The sequence below is a fragment of the Salvia hispanica genome, chromosome 3 (assembly GCF_029641045.1).
Source record: "Salvia hispanica isolate PSC_SH4W2 chromosome 3, Shi_PSC_v1, whole genome shotgun sequence".
NCBI classification, from domain to species: Eukaryota; Viridiplantae; Streptophyta; class Magnoliopsida; order Lamiales; family Lamiaceae; genus Salvia; species Salvia hispanica.
In genome coordinates, this window is record NC_142694.1 from 5,391,804 (window position 1) to 5,407,302 (window position 15,499).

The 15,499-nt window shown below is 37.5% G+C and overlaps 4 protein-coding genes across 8 annotated transcripts; 2 read left to right on the forward strand and 2 right to left on the reverse strand.

Annotated features, from left to right (window-relative positions):
- Positions 1-712: 712 nt before the first annotated feature.
- Positions 713-3,583, forward strand: HSP90.1 (heat shock-like protein). The gene is made up of 3 exons (XM_048115743.2): positions 713-1,178; positions 1,269-1,549; positions 1,821-3,583. The coding sequence occupies exons 1-3, from the start codon at positions 896-898 to the stop codon at positions 3,378-3,380; spliced, it is 2,124 nt and encodes a 707-aa protein (XP_047971700.1). The 5' UTR covers positions 713-895; the 3' UTR covers positions 3,381-3,583.
- A 348-nt stretch (positions 3,584-3,931) lies between these two features.
- Positions 3,932-5,809, reverse strand: LOC125214637 (small ribosomal subunit protein eS10z-like). Its single transcript, XM_048115744.2, has 5 exons — positions 5,682-5,809; positions 5,532-5,580; positions 5,152-5,431; positions 4,763-4,895; positions 3,932-4,199 (listed from the first exon to the last, which is right to left on the reverse strand). Exons 1-5 carry the CDS (start codon positions 5,682-5,684, stop codon positions 4,134-4,136), a joined length of 531 nt encoding a protein of 176 aa, XP_047971701.1. The 5' UTR covers positions 5,685-5,809; the 3' UTR covers positions 3,932-4,133.
- Positions 5,810-6,890: 1,081 nt separating this feature from the next.
- LOC125212914 (uncharacterized) lies at positions 6,891-10,866 on the forward strand. Of its 2 annotated transcripts, none has more exons than XM_048113210.2 (6): positions 6,891-7,061; positions 7,148-7,235; positions 7,354-7,458; positions 7,755-7,930; positions 8,652-8,788; positions 9,527-10,866. In XM_048113210.2, exons 2-6 carry the CDS (start codon positions 7,162-7,164, stop codon positions 10,571-10,573), a joined length of 1,539 nt encoding a protein of 512 aa, XP_047969167.2. In that variant the 5' UTR covers positions 6,891-7,061; positions 7,148-7,161; the 3' UTR covers positions 10,574-10,866. The 2 variants fall into 2 exon arrangements, with proteins under 2 accessions (XP_047969167.2, XP_047969166.2); XM_048113209.2 differs by having other exon boundaries at positions 6,893-7,061; positions 9,524-10,866.
- An 816-nt stretch (positions 10,867-11,682) lies between these two features.
- On the reverse strand, positions 11,683-15,311 carry LOC125211397 (protein REVEILLE 6-like). Of its 4 annotated transcripts, none has more exons than XM_048111167.2 (9): positions 14,997-15,311; positions 14,745-14,802; positions 14,032-14,155; positions 13,789-13,956; positions 13,631-13,705; positions 12,934-13,043; positions 12,368-12,427; positions 12,032-12,164; positions 11,683-11,913 (listed from the first exon to the last, which is right to left on the reverse strand). In XM_048111167.2, the coding sequence occupies exons 1-8, from the start codon at positions 15,212-15,214 to the stop codon at positions 12,063-12,065; spliced, it is 915 nt and encodes a 304-aa protein (XP_047967124.2). In that variant the 5' UTR covers positions 15,215-15,311; the 3' UTR covers positions 11,683-11,913; positions 12,032-12,062. The 4 variants fall into 4 exon arrangements, with proteins under 4 accessions (XP_047967124.2, XP_047967122.2, XP_088924729.1 ...); XM_048111165.2 differs by having other exon boundaries at positions 13,789-13,962; positions 14,997-15,308; XM_089068603.1 differs by having other exon boundaries at positions 12,032-12,161; positions 14,997-15,307.
- Between the last annotated feature and the right edge of the window lie 188 nt (positions 15,312-15,499).

The following is a 15,499-nucleotide window of genomic DNA, read 5'->3' on the forward strand; positions in this document are numbered from 1 at the left end:
CCCTCTCACATAATTCAACTCAAATGGTATAAATTTCGACATTTCGTATATAGGAAATTTCGTCTTGATTTGTTTATGAGATTGTCTTTCGTAATTATACAAGCTTCACAATTTATTAGTGATGTTCAATTGCTTCGAGATTAATTCTCAATCACGATTTAGTTTTATACTCCAATAACTTGATCAGCGTCTTCATATATTTGATATATTCATGAATTATGTGACGGTCTTTAATTATTATACAAACTTAACAACTACGTGATCATGTTTATTTATTCATAAATTATATTTATTTATAATTTATAAAGAAGCAATGATTCTATTATTGTGACTACATGAACCTTCAAAAGTTAGAATTTATGAAATTGGTTAATTGATTTATTTATGAAATTAGCGAGCACAAGCTAATAACTAAGAAAAATAGATATGAGAAAGAGAAAAACGTGCTCCATCATATCATCAAAATTTAAAAGGTTAATTTTGGCGGATAAATCAAAATTACACTCCACCGGATAGTAGTATAAAAATTTAAAAATCATGTTTTGATTTTTATTACAAATAAATATTTTCTGTAAATGAACTGATAAATATAAAATATAAAATATTTTAAAGTAGCCAGTAGCCTCGAGAAATATCGCGGGAAACAAAGAAATCCAGGCTCCAGTAGAAGGCTCCAGAACCTTCCCGGTGTTGGCTCGACCTCACCAGAACTCTCTCTCCACGATCACCTATCGAACCTCCTAGAATACTTCACCACCTATATAAACTTCCGCATCCATTCGGCATTCCTCAATCGAGAAAAGCAGCGAATTACAGTCATCTCTCTCTCTTGCTATCATACGCAATCTAAGAAGTTAATTCCAAATCTCAATCGAATTCCCCTCTGGTGATTGCAATGGCAGAAGTTCAGATGGCGGACAATGCCGAGACCTTCGCCTTCCAGGCGGAGATCAACCAGCTCCTGAGCTTGATCATCAACACGTTCTACAGTAACAAGGAGATTTTCCTCCGAGAACTGATCAGCAACGCCTCCGATGCCCTGGACAAGATCCGATTTGAAGGCTTGACGGATAAGAGCAAGCTCGACGCTCAGCCGGAGCTGTTCATCCGTCTCGTCCCTGACAAGGCGAACAAGACGCTTTCGATCATCGATAGCGGAATTGGAATGACCAAAGCAGGTAATGTAGATATCGGTGGTTGATGCGGATGATTTTGGGGAGATTTGTTTGTTTGATTGTGCTGATTTTGTTTTTTGTTGAATTCGGCAGATTTGGTGAACAATTTGGGGACTATTGCGAGGTCTGGTACCAAGGAATTCATGGAGGCGTTGCAGGCCGGTGCGGACGTGAGTATGATTGGGCAGTTTGGTGTGGGATTCTATTCGGCGTACCTTGTGGCGGAGAAGGTCATTGTCACTACCAAGCACAATGACGATGAGCAATACATTTGGGAATCGCAAGCTGGTGGTTCCTTCACTGTAACAAGGGATGTCGACGGAGAGCAGCTTGGCAGGGGAACTAAAATAACTCTCTTCTTGAAGGAAGATCAGGTATTCACTCTTTGCTAACCTCTAATTTGGATTCATTGCCGGCAGAAATTTGTGCACATTAACCTATCATTGTTCAGCAATCTGATATAATCTTAGTAGAATCTAATTTTGATAGATGCATTTGAGCATTTAAATTAGAGAAATGAAAGGGATTCCGAGCTGTTAGATCATGTTTATACATTTTTAGAACTCTAGTATCTAGCTGTATTTGGTATTTATGGGATAAATTGGTGGCTGAATTCTTCGTCTTAATGTGTATTGTCATGTGTAGTTGGAGTACCTTGAGGAGAGGAGAATCAAGGATCTTGTGAAGAAGCACTCTGAGTTCATTAGCTACCCTATTTACCTGTGGGCGGAGAAGACGACTGAGAAAGAGATCAGTGACGATGAAGATGATGAGCCAAAGGAGAAGAAGGAAGAGGATGGAGACGTGGAGGAGGTAGACGAGGAGAAGGATAGCGACAAGGCAAAGAAGAAGAAGAAAATTAAGGAGGTTTCTCACGAGTGGGAGCTCATTAACAAACAGAAACCGATATGGCTGCGCAAGCCGGAGGAGATCACCAAGGATGAGTATGCCTCCTTCTACAAGAGCCTGACCAATGACTGGGAGGATCACCTTGCTGTCAAGCACTTCTCTGTCGAGGGCCAGCTCGAGTTCAAGGCCATCCTCTTTGTTCCGAAGAGGGCTCCTTTTGATCTCTTTGACACTAGAAAGAAGATGAACAACATCAAGCTCTATGTTAGAAGGGTGTTCATCATGGACAATTGTGAGGAGCTTATCCCTGAGTACCTCGGATTTGTGAAAGGCGTAGTGGATTCTGATGATCTACCACTCAACATTTCCCGTGAGATGTTGCAGCAGAACAAGATTCTCAAGGTTATCAGGAAGAATCTTGTGAAGAAATGCATTGAGATGTTCAATGAGATTGCGGAGAACAAGGAGGATTACAACAAGTTTTACGAGGCCTTCTCGAAGAATTTGAAGCTGGGTATCCATGAAGACAGCCAGAACAGAGCTAAACTGGCTGACTTGCTCAGATACTACTCTACCAAGAGCGGCGATGAATTAACTAGCTTGAAGGACTATGTCACAAGAATGAAGGAGGGACAGAAGGATATCTTCTATATTACTGGTGAGAGCAAGAAGGCCGTGGAGAACTCGCCCTTCCTTGAGCGCCTCAAGAAGAAAGGCTATGAAGTGCTGTACATGGTTGATGCCATTGATGAGTATGCCGTTGGGCAGCTCAAGGAGTACGATGGAAAGAAGCTTGTCTCCGCCACAAAGGAGGGGTTGAAACTGGATGATGAAACAGAGGAAGAGAAGAAGAAGAAAGAGGAGAAGAAGAAGTCATTCGAGAGCCTCTGCAAGGTGATGAAGGAAATCTTGGGCGACAAAGTGGAGAAGGTTGTGGTCTCTGACAGGATTGTGGACTCCCCGTGCTGCCTGGTGACAGGTGAATATGGGTGGACTGCGAATATGGAGAGGATCATGAAGGCTCAGGCGCTTAGGGACAGCAGCATGGGCTCCTACATGTCGAGCAAGAAAACGATGGAGATCAACCCGGATAATGGGATCATGGAGGAGCTGAGGAAGCGAGCTGAGGCAGACAAGAATGATAAGTCGGTGAAGGATCTGGTGATGCTGTTGTTTGAGACGGCTCTACTGACTTCTGGTTTCAGCTTAGATGAGCCCAACACATTTGCGTCGAGAATCCACAGGATGCTGAAGCTTGGTTTGAGCATTGAGGAGGATGAAGTTGCTGAGGATGCTGATATGCCTGCGCTGGAGGATGAGGGTGTTGAGGAGAGCAAGATGGAGGAGGTTGATTAAGTCAATGAACAATTGAGGTTTTAGCTGTGGATATGATGAGTCTAAAACATTGTTTTTGGTGGTTGTTGGTGTAAGTGCGTCCTAGTGTGTGTTTTATTTGCTCTTTCGTTGTTTGGTCGTTTCAATGGTGGTGTACTTTCTGTGAGTTGCATCTGAAAGATGATAGTTTAACAACTAATAGTGGTATTTTTCTACTTTTTTCATACCAGTGCCTATTTTTTTTCAAACCAACAAGCTGAGTCTTAGTTAAGTGATCGAACTTCTCATGAGTTGAAAAATCTTAGAGACGACATAAATTGACCAAAAACAGTTCAAAGTTGCAATCAATTATCACAGAAGTTGACTGAAAGAAAAATTAGTGACCGTAAAACATGAGAAAATTTATTGCAACTTGAATGGGTTGTGTGAATGTAATTTTAAACGACAAATAGTAATAATAAAAGATAAATAAAGCATCAAGAGTTTGTTGTATATATGCGAAATCTTAAACTATAAAATCTGAGTTTAACTTAAATAGCAGAAATATGAAGAGTGTGTTCAATAACCAACAATAACCGTTAAGGAAAAATATTTTATAGTTGGCAAAAAAGCCTCACAGAAGTAACAAGAAGCCCAACACAAATTCTGGTTCAAAGAAAACAAAATTGTAGAGCGACACAAGTTCATTACGCCATTAGAATGCAAAATGCAACTTAGGTTCCATACAATCTCATCATGAATTCCCAGAAACTAAGAAACTGCAAAACAACAAATTTAACTAGAAGGTGCTCCACCAAAGCCACCAGCTCCTCTGCCAAAACCAGGCCGCGCTCCAGTACCCTGCATTTATAAGAATGTTTGTTTTATTTTTACTATACCAAATTAGCTCAATTGCTTCTGATTCCGTCAATTGAAGAAGGCAAATGGATATGACACGTATCACAGGATCCAAAATGCAGGAAGTTCAACAGGCAATGGAAACACAAAATGTAAAATCAAACTTGTTGTGAAGGACTTGAGAAAGTCCAACCTTAATCCAGCAACTAAGATAGTCAAATCACTAGAGCATATTTTTTAATCACACAAACATAAATAAAAAGTGTTTAATACCTTATTTACCTAGGTTGATACCGATGGCATAGTGGACCTCTAAAATTTACTCCTGTGCTACGCTTAATTTCCATGATTTACAATGGTTTGACAACTAAGAACTTGTTTTGATTGAAAATGAATGGATAGAATAATACATAGAGTTGAACATAGTAAAATTAAGAAACTGATAAGATATGCAACTCCTACAAAGTAGACACTAAACTACAAATATCAACACAATAAAAACTAGTGCAAATCACATTGATGAACAGATTAGTGGCAACCAAACAGAACAAGTTTATTGACATTACCCTGAAGTTTGGCTGGTAATCAGCAGGAGCTCCACCCTTCTCACCACCAAATTCACCAGCTGGTCCTCTTGGTCCACCACGGTAGCCATCTCGGTCACCAAATCGTGGCCTGTCACCATCTCTGGGAGGTCCACTGCAAAAGTAGAAGACACATTTGAGATGAAAGATGCACAGCAAAACTTTGTAAACATGTTTCCATTCCACAGAAAGTGAAAACACATATTTTAGACAGATAAATACCCTGCACACAAATCTTCACAACATAAAAGAACAGAAACCACATCCTAATATATCTCCACTATTTAACATACATTGCATTATCACGCGAACAAAACTAAGAATAATCAAAAACCAGGAAGCGAATTTGCACATGAACAGCATATACTGACCGAGGGCGATCGCCACCAGGCCCACCCAAGGGGCGGCCAAGGGGCTTGGCAGACTTCTTCAGCGTGGCGGGCACAATCTCCGAAGGCAGATTGAGGTATGTGCGAAGGAACTCAATTCCATCGTTCGTGAGGTACCAATAGTAATGCATCCATGCGAAGGTCTCACGAACGTATTCCTTCGATTTGAAGCTCTGCATAAGCTTAATCACCTGAAGGTTCGGGACATCGATTTCCGGGTGCTTCGCCAAATTGTAATCCTTCTTCGCATAGCATACGCCCTCTGGATTTTCCACGCGCATAAGAAAACAACAAATTGACGCCGCAGATAAATATACAGCGAATAATTTGTTTAAAAAAGACGAACAAAAAGCTAATGATACCTTGGAAAAGGTATTTGGAGATCTCTCTACGGTTCTTCTCTGTGATAATCTAAAAAAATCAATACAAGCAATGTTAGATTAGAAGAAAAAGATGGACCAAACGTCTCAACGTTAAAACAATTGACGGTTAATATGATGAGGAATTCGTACCATGGTTGAAGACGGTTGTGGAAGAGAGACGAAGGAGATCCGACAATGGAAGGCAGAAGATGCAGCAGCTAATGGAAAAAGGAATCCCTAAAACCAAAGGGAATTAGGGTTTTGTAGGGAGATCTCGGGTTCTAACTACTAGGCCCAACGAAAAATTCTTAGGCCGAATTAAGCTAGGACCATTAGTTGAAAATGGGCCCAGTAGCCCAAAGTAGTAGTACTATGTTTTTAAATTAATTAATAATTTGGTTACCATTAATAAAACTTTAAATTAGATTACAAAAGGCTAGGTATATGTGACTTAATTCATATATAAAATAATCAAAGATTTATACATTTATTAAATGTTTTCATGTACGTAGGCTTGGTTGTTATCGAATATTGATCTTATTTTTTGTACTCGCTTTTTTAACAACTCTCTAAATTATCATATTTTCTCTTCCTCACAGAAATAGGTTAATTAGGGATGTTATGAATTTTACAGTATAATTACTAAAGTAAGAAAGAGAGAAAAATGTAATTGAAATAATATACTAGTAGATGGTGAGACGTATAAATGATAAAATAAAAGAAAATGAGAAAAAAAATTTGTCTTAAATGAATATGGACTATTTGTATGGAACGGAGAAAAAAGGAAATTTGGCCTCTCTTTTTTTTGGGACAGATGGAGTATATACTTCCTCCGTCCTCTACAAATAGAAACCACTTCAATATTGGTCCGTCACCTAAAAATAAAACCTTTTGATTTTAGGAGATTTCTTTCTCACTAATGAGGTGGAGCCCAATTTCCACTACACTTTTCGTTCTATCTCTATCTACTTTATCAATTTTATATTAAAACTAGTGATGTATAACGAGAGTATTATGTGTTTCGCTTTGTTTCGTTAAAATGTTTAAAAATATAATTTTATTATTATTAATGGAAATTTAGTAGGTTTGGTTGATGAACCTTATAACTTGTTAGTACTTTGTAGTAACTTTTTTTAAAAAAAATTAGCATGATTTATGATTATGATTCTTGGCCATTTATTTTTGTGGTCGTTGTATTTCAAACTCCAACATGGAGTATAAGATAATCATTTCACCAACTAAATAATGGCATGAATTTTAAATAATGATGTGAAGTTTCACTAACTTTTTTCGTACAGTAGGTTGTTGCATACACAAAATATCACTCTACTACTACAGAGCTGCTGCTGCATGTGCCTCCGCTTTTATTTTTTTTGCTAAATCCGTATTTCTTCCTCTGCAAACCTCATATTCCAATCAAATTCTTCATTTCTTTTCCTCTTTTCTCCCCCTTCTACACATTATATGCAAACTGAGCTTTCAACCTCACCGCCTTTCTCAATCGAGTTTCGATCACATTTCAAGCTTCCAGTTCGGGCTCCGCTTCTCTTTCTAATTCCTACTTCCGTTTTTGTGAACAAATTGATAATTCTAGGGTTCAAATTCCACATTTGCAGATGAAATCCGAGAAATGATCGAACAAGTTGACGATACTGGCTTGGAGGAAACGCTGGAGCTGGAAGGAACCGAAGATGAGTTTTCCATGTACTTTGTTTACTTGTTTGCTGCAGTTAATTAGCTTTTAACGTCGTAACAATTTGTAGTTTTTTCATCTTTTTGATCCTGCGAAGCTGCGATTTTCGCATCTGTTTTTAATTTGCAGGTGCAGAAAGTCTAGAATTAAGTATACAAGAGCTTTGCTTTTGGAATTAACTGAAGTAGAGGTGTGCCGCAAATTACCGAGTGATTTCAACCTGTTAGTGCTGCGGTGAGAAATATCTCCTTCAATATCCTCTTCTTCTTTTTCTTTTTTCTTTCTTTTTTTTTTTGAATTAGCTGAAAAAAGTTGCCGGATATTCACGGAAGTATATTGGATAGTGCTCCATTGATTAGGCTCTACATTTGTATGCCTCTTTTATTCCATTGAGGAGAAGTTTTGTTGATAAATCAGTGGAATGATTTTCTATTAAAAAATTGGTATGTCGCTCTCTGTCCAGTTGTGAGAGAGTACTAAAGTTAACTCTGATTTTCTGGAAAACTAAAAATGATATTTGTTTCAAGCAGAGAGTTTGATGTAGGATCTGAAGCTACGGTAGAACTCAAAAGCATATTTGGGAAACCATTTGATCATGGTCCATTTCTTAGAACTACAAGGAATTTGCCTTTGCGTGATGAAAGACAGGATGATTATTTGTATACACAGAGTAAAGAGAGTCACTTGCAAAAAAATTGTAGATCTGGTATGTGTAGTTTTATATTGACTAGCTTTTTGCATTTCATTCTAATTTTCTTGTTGAATGTAGATGAACTGTGTGAACTGTGAATTGTTATTTTTGCTCTTGCGGCGTTGGTGTTGCTTATAGTCCTATTCAAACGTGTTGGAGAACATGTTGCAATAGCTTTGGTGATTGTTGAACCGGACATTCTTTTCCCACACCTTGTGTAAACATTTATAAAGCTTGGCAGCCATGGCACCAATTGATTTTACTATTTTAAGTTTCAAAACATCCTTATACTATTATTCAGTCCAGCCAAATCTTTATTTAACTTCTAACTTGTGTATATAACCAAATATATTGCTCCATCACTGTTAGATTTAAAATCTGTGCAGGGTATTCAGAAATTTGATGGATCATTTATTTGAATTCATGAGGGGGGTATTTAGAGTAGGCAACTTATTTTGTACTACTATTTGGACTTTAGATAAGCTGTTAATGTTGTTACATTTGATTTACCACTCTTGCCGCTTGTTTTCTTTTAACTATGTGTTCATAAATTAATATATAAATAACTGCCCAGACTATTCTCATCAGGTTGATTTGCCTGAAGAAATGTGTGTTTTGTGTGCAAGGAGTCAATGACCTATCATCTGAACCTTGATGTAGTTTTAGTAGCTCAAACAAAAGACACCTCTTCAAGTTCTTCTGATGCAATATTTGAGATGTTTAAATTGACATGCAGATGGAAAAGAAGTGTGTCAGCCATTACCTCAAAAACCTGAACAGGATGCTGGGGTTTTGCATCATGAGATACAAAAATGTGATGTCTTTCAACTTAGCAAAACTGAGAACCCTTATCGCCCTCCACATCTCAGTAAGGTAAGTATATATGCTGCATCATAAATACAGATTTCATTCGTAGCAGTGAGTATATGTCCCTTCGAATCCACCATCAGTTAAAATTATTGTTTCACCAATTCTATCAACGTTCTTTGGTACATCCTCTCAAAGGCAGACAAACACATTAGAAGATCTGATTTTTATGTTTCAGACATATGGAATTATTTTGGTCTGACACTGTGTCTCATTTGAATAAATGCTAACAACTAAAGACCTTGTGATATTTTCTATACCCTGATATGACATGCTAAAGGTTATCATTAAGCTGAGATCAAAATGCTCTATAATCCAGAACTAAAGTAAATGACCAATATGGCAGTGCTTCTCAAATTGATGTTCTTTGTTAGATTCTTTAATTTTAGTGCCTGTTCAATCCCTATAAGCAAAATATATTGATCCTCATAATCCAAACATATATATGTGACAAAATTAAACAGTATGTTTTCTGTTGTTATTGTGGTATCATTGTTGTTTGCACTTAGAAGGGTATATTTCACTTTTTAAGAAGGTAAATACATAATATACCTTTTCTATATACCTTCTTCCCTTGGAGATGCTCTTACAAACCCTACAATTTTCTTTGTTTTTTGCTCTTTACGAATTGTTAATACATACTATCAAAATAAAACAATATTGTAGAAGAAAAGAAAGTGGATGTGAATTTTTAGTGATTGAGGTGTATCTATAAGTAAAAGACTTTCATCTTTTATGCAGAAGATGCGGCAACCTCTGGTCACTTTTCCTGAACCTGGAGTAGAATCCCCAGCCTTCAGGGGTTCTGATAGAAAAGGTTCAGCTGATGATATTGCAGGACATGAACAATCTGGCTATGGTTTAGCCCTTGGAGGTGCTGATGAGTACTCAACAAAAGAGCCAGTTGGTGAATCTGAAGGTTCTAGGAGGAACATCGAAGGAAATGATGAGATCGAGCCATCAAAACCACTTGATGACTACGAAGATTTCTGGAGGAAAAATTCCGGAAATGTGGTGATTGGTGGCAACAACCTTCGTGTTGGGTTAATTGGAGATAATCAACCTACAGTTGATGAATTCTGGGCAGAGATACTAGAGACTATCCATCTGCAGCTAGAGCCAAGAAGAATCTCCCCGAAGAACAGCCCTGCTGATTCAGACGTCAAAATCTATTTTCATGATGAAGAGAGTTTGACCTCAGTAGGCCCGGACAACCTAAACAATTCAAGCAAAGGTGCAGAAGCTGAAATCAGTTTACCAGATGAAGACAGCTTGATTACGATCCAGGATATGCTAGCCCCTTATAGCAATCGAGCCTCATGGGAAGCTGATCATATGGTGGCATCAAACATTGCAGTTGACATCAGAAATAACTCTAAGTCAGAAATCGTTGCCAAGAGAGATGATAGACCTAAGAAACGTCATCTTAAAGCTAAACGGCATCCTGACCTCTCAGTGTTGCTGCCACGCTCACAAACATCTATGGGTATATTTGTTCCAGATTTACACTCCCACCATCTGTTATGTGATCAAGCAGGTTTCTTTCCACTGTTCTCAACCCCAGACATTCTCTCTTACATACCAAGTCTAAATATCCTTGCTCGGTCTGATGTTCATCTGCCACACCCGGACACAAAAACTAGCAATTCTGTTTCCCAGTATTCACTGTCACACCAACCAAACATTCTCCCACAGCAACCACACCATCTACCATTCGGTGATCCTACAAACCTACTGAGTGAATTTGAATTTGATGCAATGCAGTTCTTGCGCTCGACTTCCAATCTTTGAGGGTCTTTCGAAAATTGGAAGCAGGTAAATAGCATTTGACAATCTTAGTCTTAGTGTCCCATCTGCTTTCCAGTATTTCTGGTGACAATATATCTTCTAACCAAATAGACAGAACTAGTCTACTATATTGCCATTCTCATTCTCTCCTAACTGAATATTCATGTTGCATGAGAATAGCTAGCTTTTAGTCCCCATAATACTAGTATCATTTTGTGCTTAATGTTCCACTTTCTGCTTACAATATAAGAAAGTCCAAATATTTGAGATCTGTCTTTGAAAAAGATCTCATTCCAGTTTGGTTCATCACATACCTTACAACTATAATCCATTTGCTATCATTGAATATACTCTTCAATCTTGTGCGGGACATGGTATGTACAGTCGACATAATGGCTAAAAATAAAATTGACAAATTTCAATGATGTGATTAAATTTATAATTTCACAAAAAGGTCAGGATGGATTGAATCGTTACTTAATTGTAGATCGATTGTTAACATCGTCCTACATACTAACTATTTTGACGAATTTACATTAATATAGCCTCTATTTTTTAATAACTCATAGACATAGTATAATTTTGTGCTGAAAAATCCAGTTACCCACATAAATCAGATTTTGTTGCAAAAGATGTCACACTTCCCTTTTTGGAAAAAATTCTCTCACATAAATATAAAAATTATATTTTCTCTCACCATTTAACACACAAAATAAAACCTCCTAAAATCCCGTGCCGTCCCACAAGTGTGACATCTTTTGTGGGACGGAGGGAGTATTAATTAGAAGCTATTTTGCCAAAAAGTTTACGTGCTTTTAATATCATAAAAACCATCAAAGGAGGTAGAAACGATAAGCCGATTAGGTTACATAAACAGGAGATTAACTTTACAGTTTGGCCATTGGTGAATAGACTTGTTAAGTATACAAAAATTTGTTCCAGCACCACTTCTTGACAAGCTTAACATGGCACTAACCACACTAACATTCTTACATCAAAGGAAAATGCAATAAAAGTAGTACTAACGACAGAGCTTTATTAGACGATATTGCCTATCTTGCGTGAAGTATCATCTATTTTTGTGAATTCACTCAAAAAGCAAAAACGTTACATCATCTAAAATATATAGCTGCACTATATGATCAAAATTTGCATTTACAGACAATAGTGAATCAGAATTTACATTCTGGCAAATACCCCCTCTCATTTTTATTGCATTTGCCTGTATGTAATGTACAAGGCACACTAACTGCATAGCCAGAAGACGATTTAACAAGAACGATACTTACAACCATAGGAATTGGCAACTTTTCCTTAGGACACATTAAAAGTTTGCCCAGAGCCTGCCATAAACAAATTAGGCATCCAAATCAAGTTCGCCTATAATCATCCATGCAATAATGACCTGATAGATACATGATCCTAGGATGATTGATGAAGAGAGGGAGATGGAGAGAGTACCAAAGCATGAAAGCACCAATGACACACAAAGTTAGCCTGCACCCTCAGATTGGCTACAAAGGATAGAACCAGTGACATAGAAAGCATTGTCCTTCTTGGGGTCAATCTCATATGAGGACAGCACCCTTCTCTGCAACAGTGGCATATTAATCTATTAGATATGTTATATGATACGCAACTCAGGCAGATATGACATTAAGTACAATAATTTCTCATCAACAAATGTAGCATATAAATTTGGCAAATAACAGGCAGAGGATGCACAGACAAGCATAGGCAAACTGGAAACTAGCCACTGAATGAATACTTTAATGCTCGTGGTGATTTTGCACTTACATGATTCTCGAAATCACGACTAGCCAAATTGATTGAGAGATTTCTCATCAACAATAGTACCTGTTTAAGAGACAAAGATAGAGACAATTAGATGCTAAGAGCTTACTTAAGATGCTTAAAATGTAAATTCAGAGAAAAGAACTAGATGAAACCCCAACAATAATTCTATATTAGAATATCCACTAAACCCGGTGTCAGGTTGAGAGCATAGAGCAGAGCAACATTGCATTGTTTCAACAGAACATAGAGCATGCAAGAAAGACAGGGTCTGATACTAGCGAAGAGGCTACAGCACTAAAGGAACATGCAAAAGTAACTTTCATCTTCACGAGGTAAACTACCTACCCTCAATTTATTAGGAAAAGCATATCACATACTTGTAACACACTATTACAAGCCTTCAGATCCATATCATTTTCGTTTCTTGTTTTATTGACTAAAAACCAAGTCTTTGTTTTGATTAGGTGATCGAATCCAATCAAATTCTGAAAGATTGCTAATCCTTAACATGTCAAGGAATGTTGCAGCAACAAGAGGACCAGAAAAATCAAGTTTAGAAAGCATACTGTTTCAATATCGATAGGGTCCATCTTCTTCAATTTCTGCAAATGGCCAGTCACATTTGGGTCGAAGACACTGCCTATGAAACTGTACACTTGAACAAAATCAGGGAGAACTGCATTCAAACGAAAATAGAGGTTAGTAGGCAATATGAGAGAACTAGCTCAGGATACCAGGGCAGACTAAAGATTAATGTATAGCTTGGACAAACAGAACTACAAATTACAGTATAGCTTGGACAAAGAGAAAGTCTAAAGTAGTCCAGCAGGACTTTAGGTGGAAGAGTTAAGCAACAACAGTGCTAAAATAGAAGTAGATAAGCAAGACAACTCAAACATCAAATTTAGCTAAAGGATTAAATCAATGAATGAAGGCAGAAGCAATTATAGTGCAATATATACACATCTCAAGATGACCACTATCACAAGTAAAACTTATAGCACATAAAGCGCCACTTATTTGAACTTCACAAACACTTTTAGGCAAGAAGCATAAATTTCATAAACTATGATTGACCATCATATTGCCCCTAGAATATAGTATTATAATTACCTGAATAGATATTAAAAAGCCTTATACCACTTTAAACAATAGATTAGGGGGGGGGAGTACATAATGCCTTTTTGTCCCTTTTGAGTTATACCATCACTAGTATTAAGTTGGAAAGCACGAGCATATAAAATTCATGTGCAGTTATCTTACCTGTGGGCCTTGTCCTTGTTGTGCTGTTGTTGCTACCAGAAGAGCAAATATAGGGCATCGTTTGTCCGGCATCACCTTCAACAGGAAATCAACTTTAGCAAAAAAAACCTTCAAGGAACATAAAATGTTCTGTCGACAGAGAGGAGAAGAGGTTAAACCTCCAGTTGCATGCAAAACTTTGGTGTTCTGCAAAGGTTTCTCTGTCCAGCCAGGTATAGATGCAGCAGATTCATTTCTTAGTATTGCAGAAGGATCAGGCTTCCTTCCAAATCCATTATCAGGAACAGCAGCTGAGCCTTGATAGGATGGTCTCTCTTGTGAAAGAACTGGAGCTTCAAAAAAAATTTAGGTTACTTTAAAGTTCGCCAATTTGACAATGATCCAATAGAAATAGTGCATACCAATTTTAGAAGCTTTTTGGGGATATGGATGAGCAGCTTTTCTCTTTGGCCGAGGTGGCGGAAGATGCTCATTGGTTCCACTCTTTTGAACTTTAAGAAAATACTTCTGTGCATGGCTACGTATCTACAAATGTTACAATCTGTCTCAAGCTACTGTGGGCATTGGGCAACACAATAACATCACCTATAATAGATATGTAGACCTAATACTAGTTGACATCACTAGAAAATAATGGAATAGTGTATCCTTCAGTCACCACATGCAAGTCAAAGGGACTAACAAGAAACAACAAAACCCAAAAATGCATACTACTACTTGATTCGCACAATCAGCAACAAGTATTTGAAGTCTACATGCAAAAGAAGGACAACAAGAAAATTCAGCAGATTTGTGAACATGTGAAGTAGGAGAATGAAAACACTAAAAATAAATGGGAGAGAAAATATCGCATTAAACTAAGGTATCCGTTATCAGCTACGGTGACACAATCTTATAGAACACTTAACATTCTAAATAGTAAGAAAGTCTTACCTGGTTCTGTATACCTTATTCATTTTTCATCCTAACTAGAACACAATGCTAAAAATGAAGCAAAAAGTACAAAGGATTCCTGAATTGTGGCAACTCCATCATAATTTACAATGTGACATGTCTATATGTGTTCATCTGCAAGCTCATCTACTTGTCACTAATAGGACTAGATAGAAGTTACCTGAATTACTGTTTTGGATCCAATAAATGCTTCAATCTTCTTCCAATCACGATCGAAGCTATACAAAGATAACAGAAAATATGTAAACTACACTAGACCAGGAAATGAAAAAAAAGTTGTGACTCAATTGAATAGAAATTGTAACAATAATTCATCAAACCCTAAACAACGCAATTCAAACAGACCAAAAAAGTAGAAATTCGAATCCACATTCCAACACTGCTCCAAAAACCCTAACTCTATCGAACTTACAGCTGGAGCGCTTCGAGGAACTTGTCGTGCTCCGGTTCGGTCCAGCTCTCACGTGACTTGGTAATGGTGTAGGGTTTTCGGATTTTTTTATTGGGGTCCTCAGCCGGCGACGTGGCGTGTCCAGCTGCCGGAGGCGAAAATAGGCCGATGTTCGGCAACGCCATGCCGTTCCGATCCAAGAAGAAGCCCTCGTGTTGATTCGTGTTCAATGAGAACATGCGCTGTGTGTCCTCACTGTGTGTATGTTGCAGCTTTCTCTTACTGGTTTGGTTTGGTTTGGTTTGGGTGTAGATAGACAATTTAGATACATATCTCCGTCATAAACCAAATCTCATTATTTTTAGAAATCCAAACCCATTTTTTCTACTAAAAAACAGCAAATATGAATATACTACAAAAATTTTGTGAAACATAATACTCAAAAAATAATGTCAAATTTAATTTTGTATAGATAGTTGGAATGATATTTTATTTTTTTATATGTCATACACTCAAAGTTTAAT

Coding starts and splice junctions, on each gene's coding strand:
- HSP90.1 (XM_048115743.2), top strand. CDS start 896: ATGGCAGAAGTTCAGATGGCGGACAATGCCGAGACCTTCGCCTTCCAG. Junction 1,179..1,268: donor AATTGGAATGACCAAAGCAG/GTAATGTAGATA, acceptor TGAATTCGGCAG/ATTTGGTGAACAATTTGGGG. Junction 1,550..1,820: donor TCTTCTTGAAGGAAGATCAG/GTATTCACTCTT, acceptor TGTCATGTGTAG/TTGGAGTACCTTGAGGAGAG.
- LOC125214637 (XM_048115744.2), bottom strand. Junction 5,432..5,531: donor CTCCAAATACCTTTTCCAAG/GTATCATTAGCT, acceptor TGGAAAATCCAG/AGGGCGTATGCTATGCGAAG. Junction 4,896..5,151: donor CCTGGTGGCGATCGCCCTCG/GTCAGTATATGC, acceptor CTACTTTTGCAG/TGGACCTCCCAGAGATGGTG.
- LOC125212914 (XM_048113209.2), top strand. CDS start 7,162: ATGATCGAACAAGTTGACGATACTGGCTTGGAGGAAACGCTGGAGCTG. Junction 7,236..7,353: donor ACCGAAGATGAGTTTTCCAT/GTACTTTGTTTA, acceptor TTTAATTTGCAG/GTGCAGAAAGTCTAGAATTA. Junction 7,459..7,754: donor TTCAACCTGTTAGTGCTGCG/GTGAGAAATATC, acceptor TGTTTCAAGCAG/AGAGTTTGATGTAGGATCTG.
- LOC125211397 (XM_048111165.2), bottom strand. CDS start 15,214: ATGTTCTCATTGAACACGAATCAACACGAGGGCTTCTTCTTGGATCGG. Junction 13,963..14,031: donor CCAAAAAGCTTCTAAAATTG/GTATGCACTATT, acceptor TTTTTTTTGAAG/CTCCAGTTCTTTCACAAGAG. Junction 13,044..13,630: donor AACAAGGACAAGGCCCACAG/GTAAGATAACTG, acceptor GTTTGAATGCAG/TTCTCCCTGATTTTGTTCAA.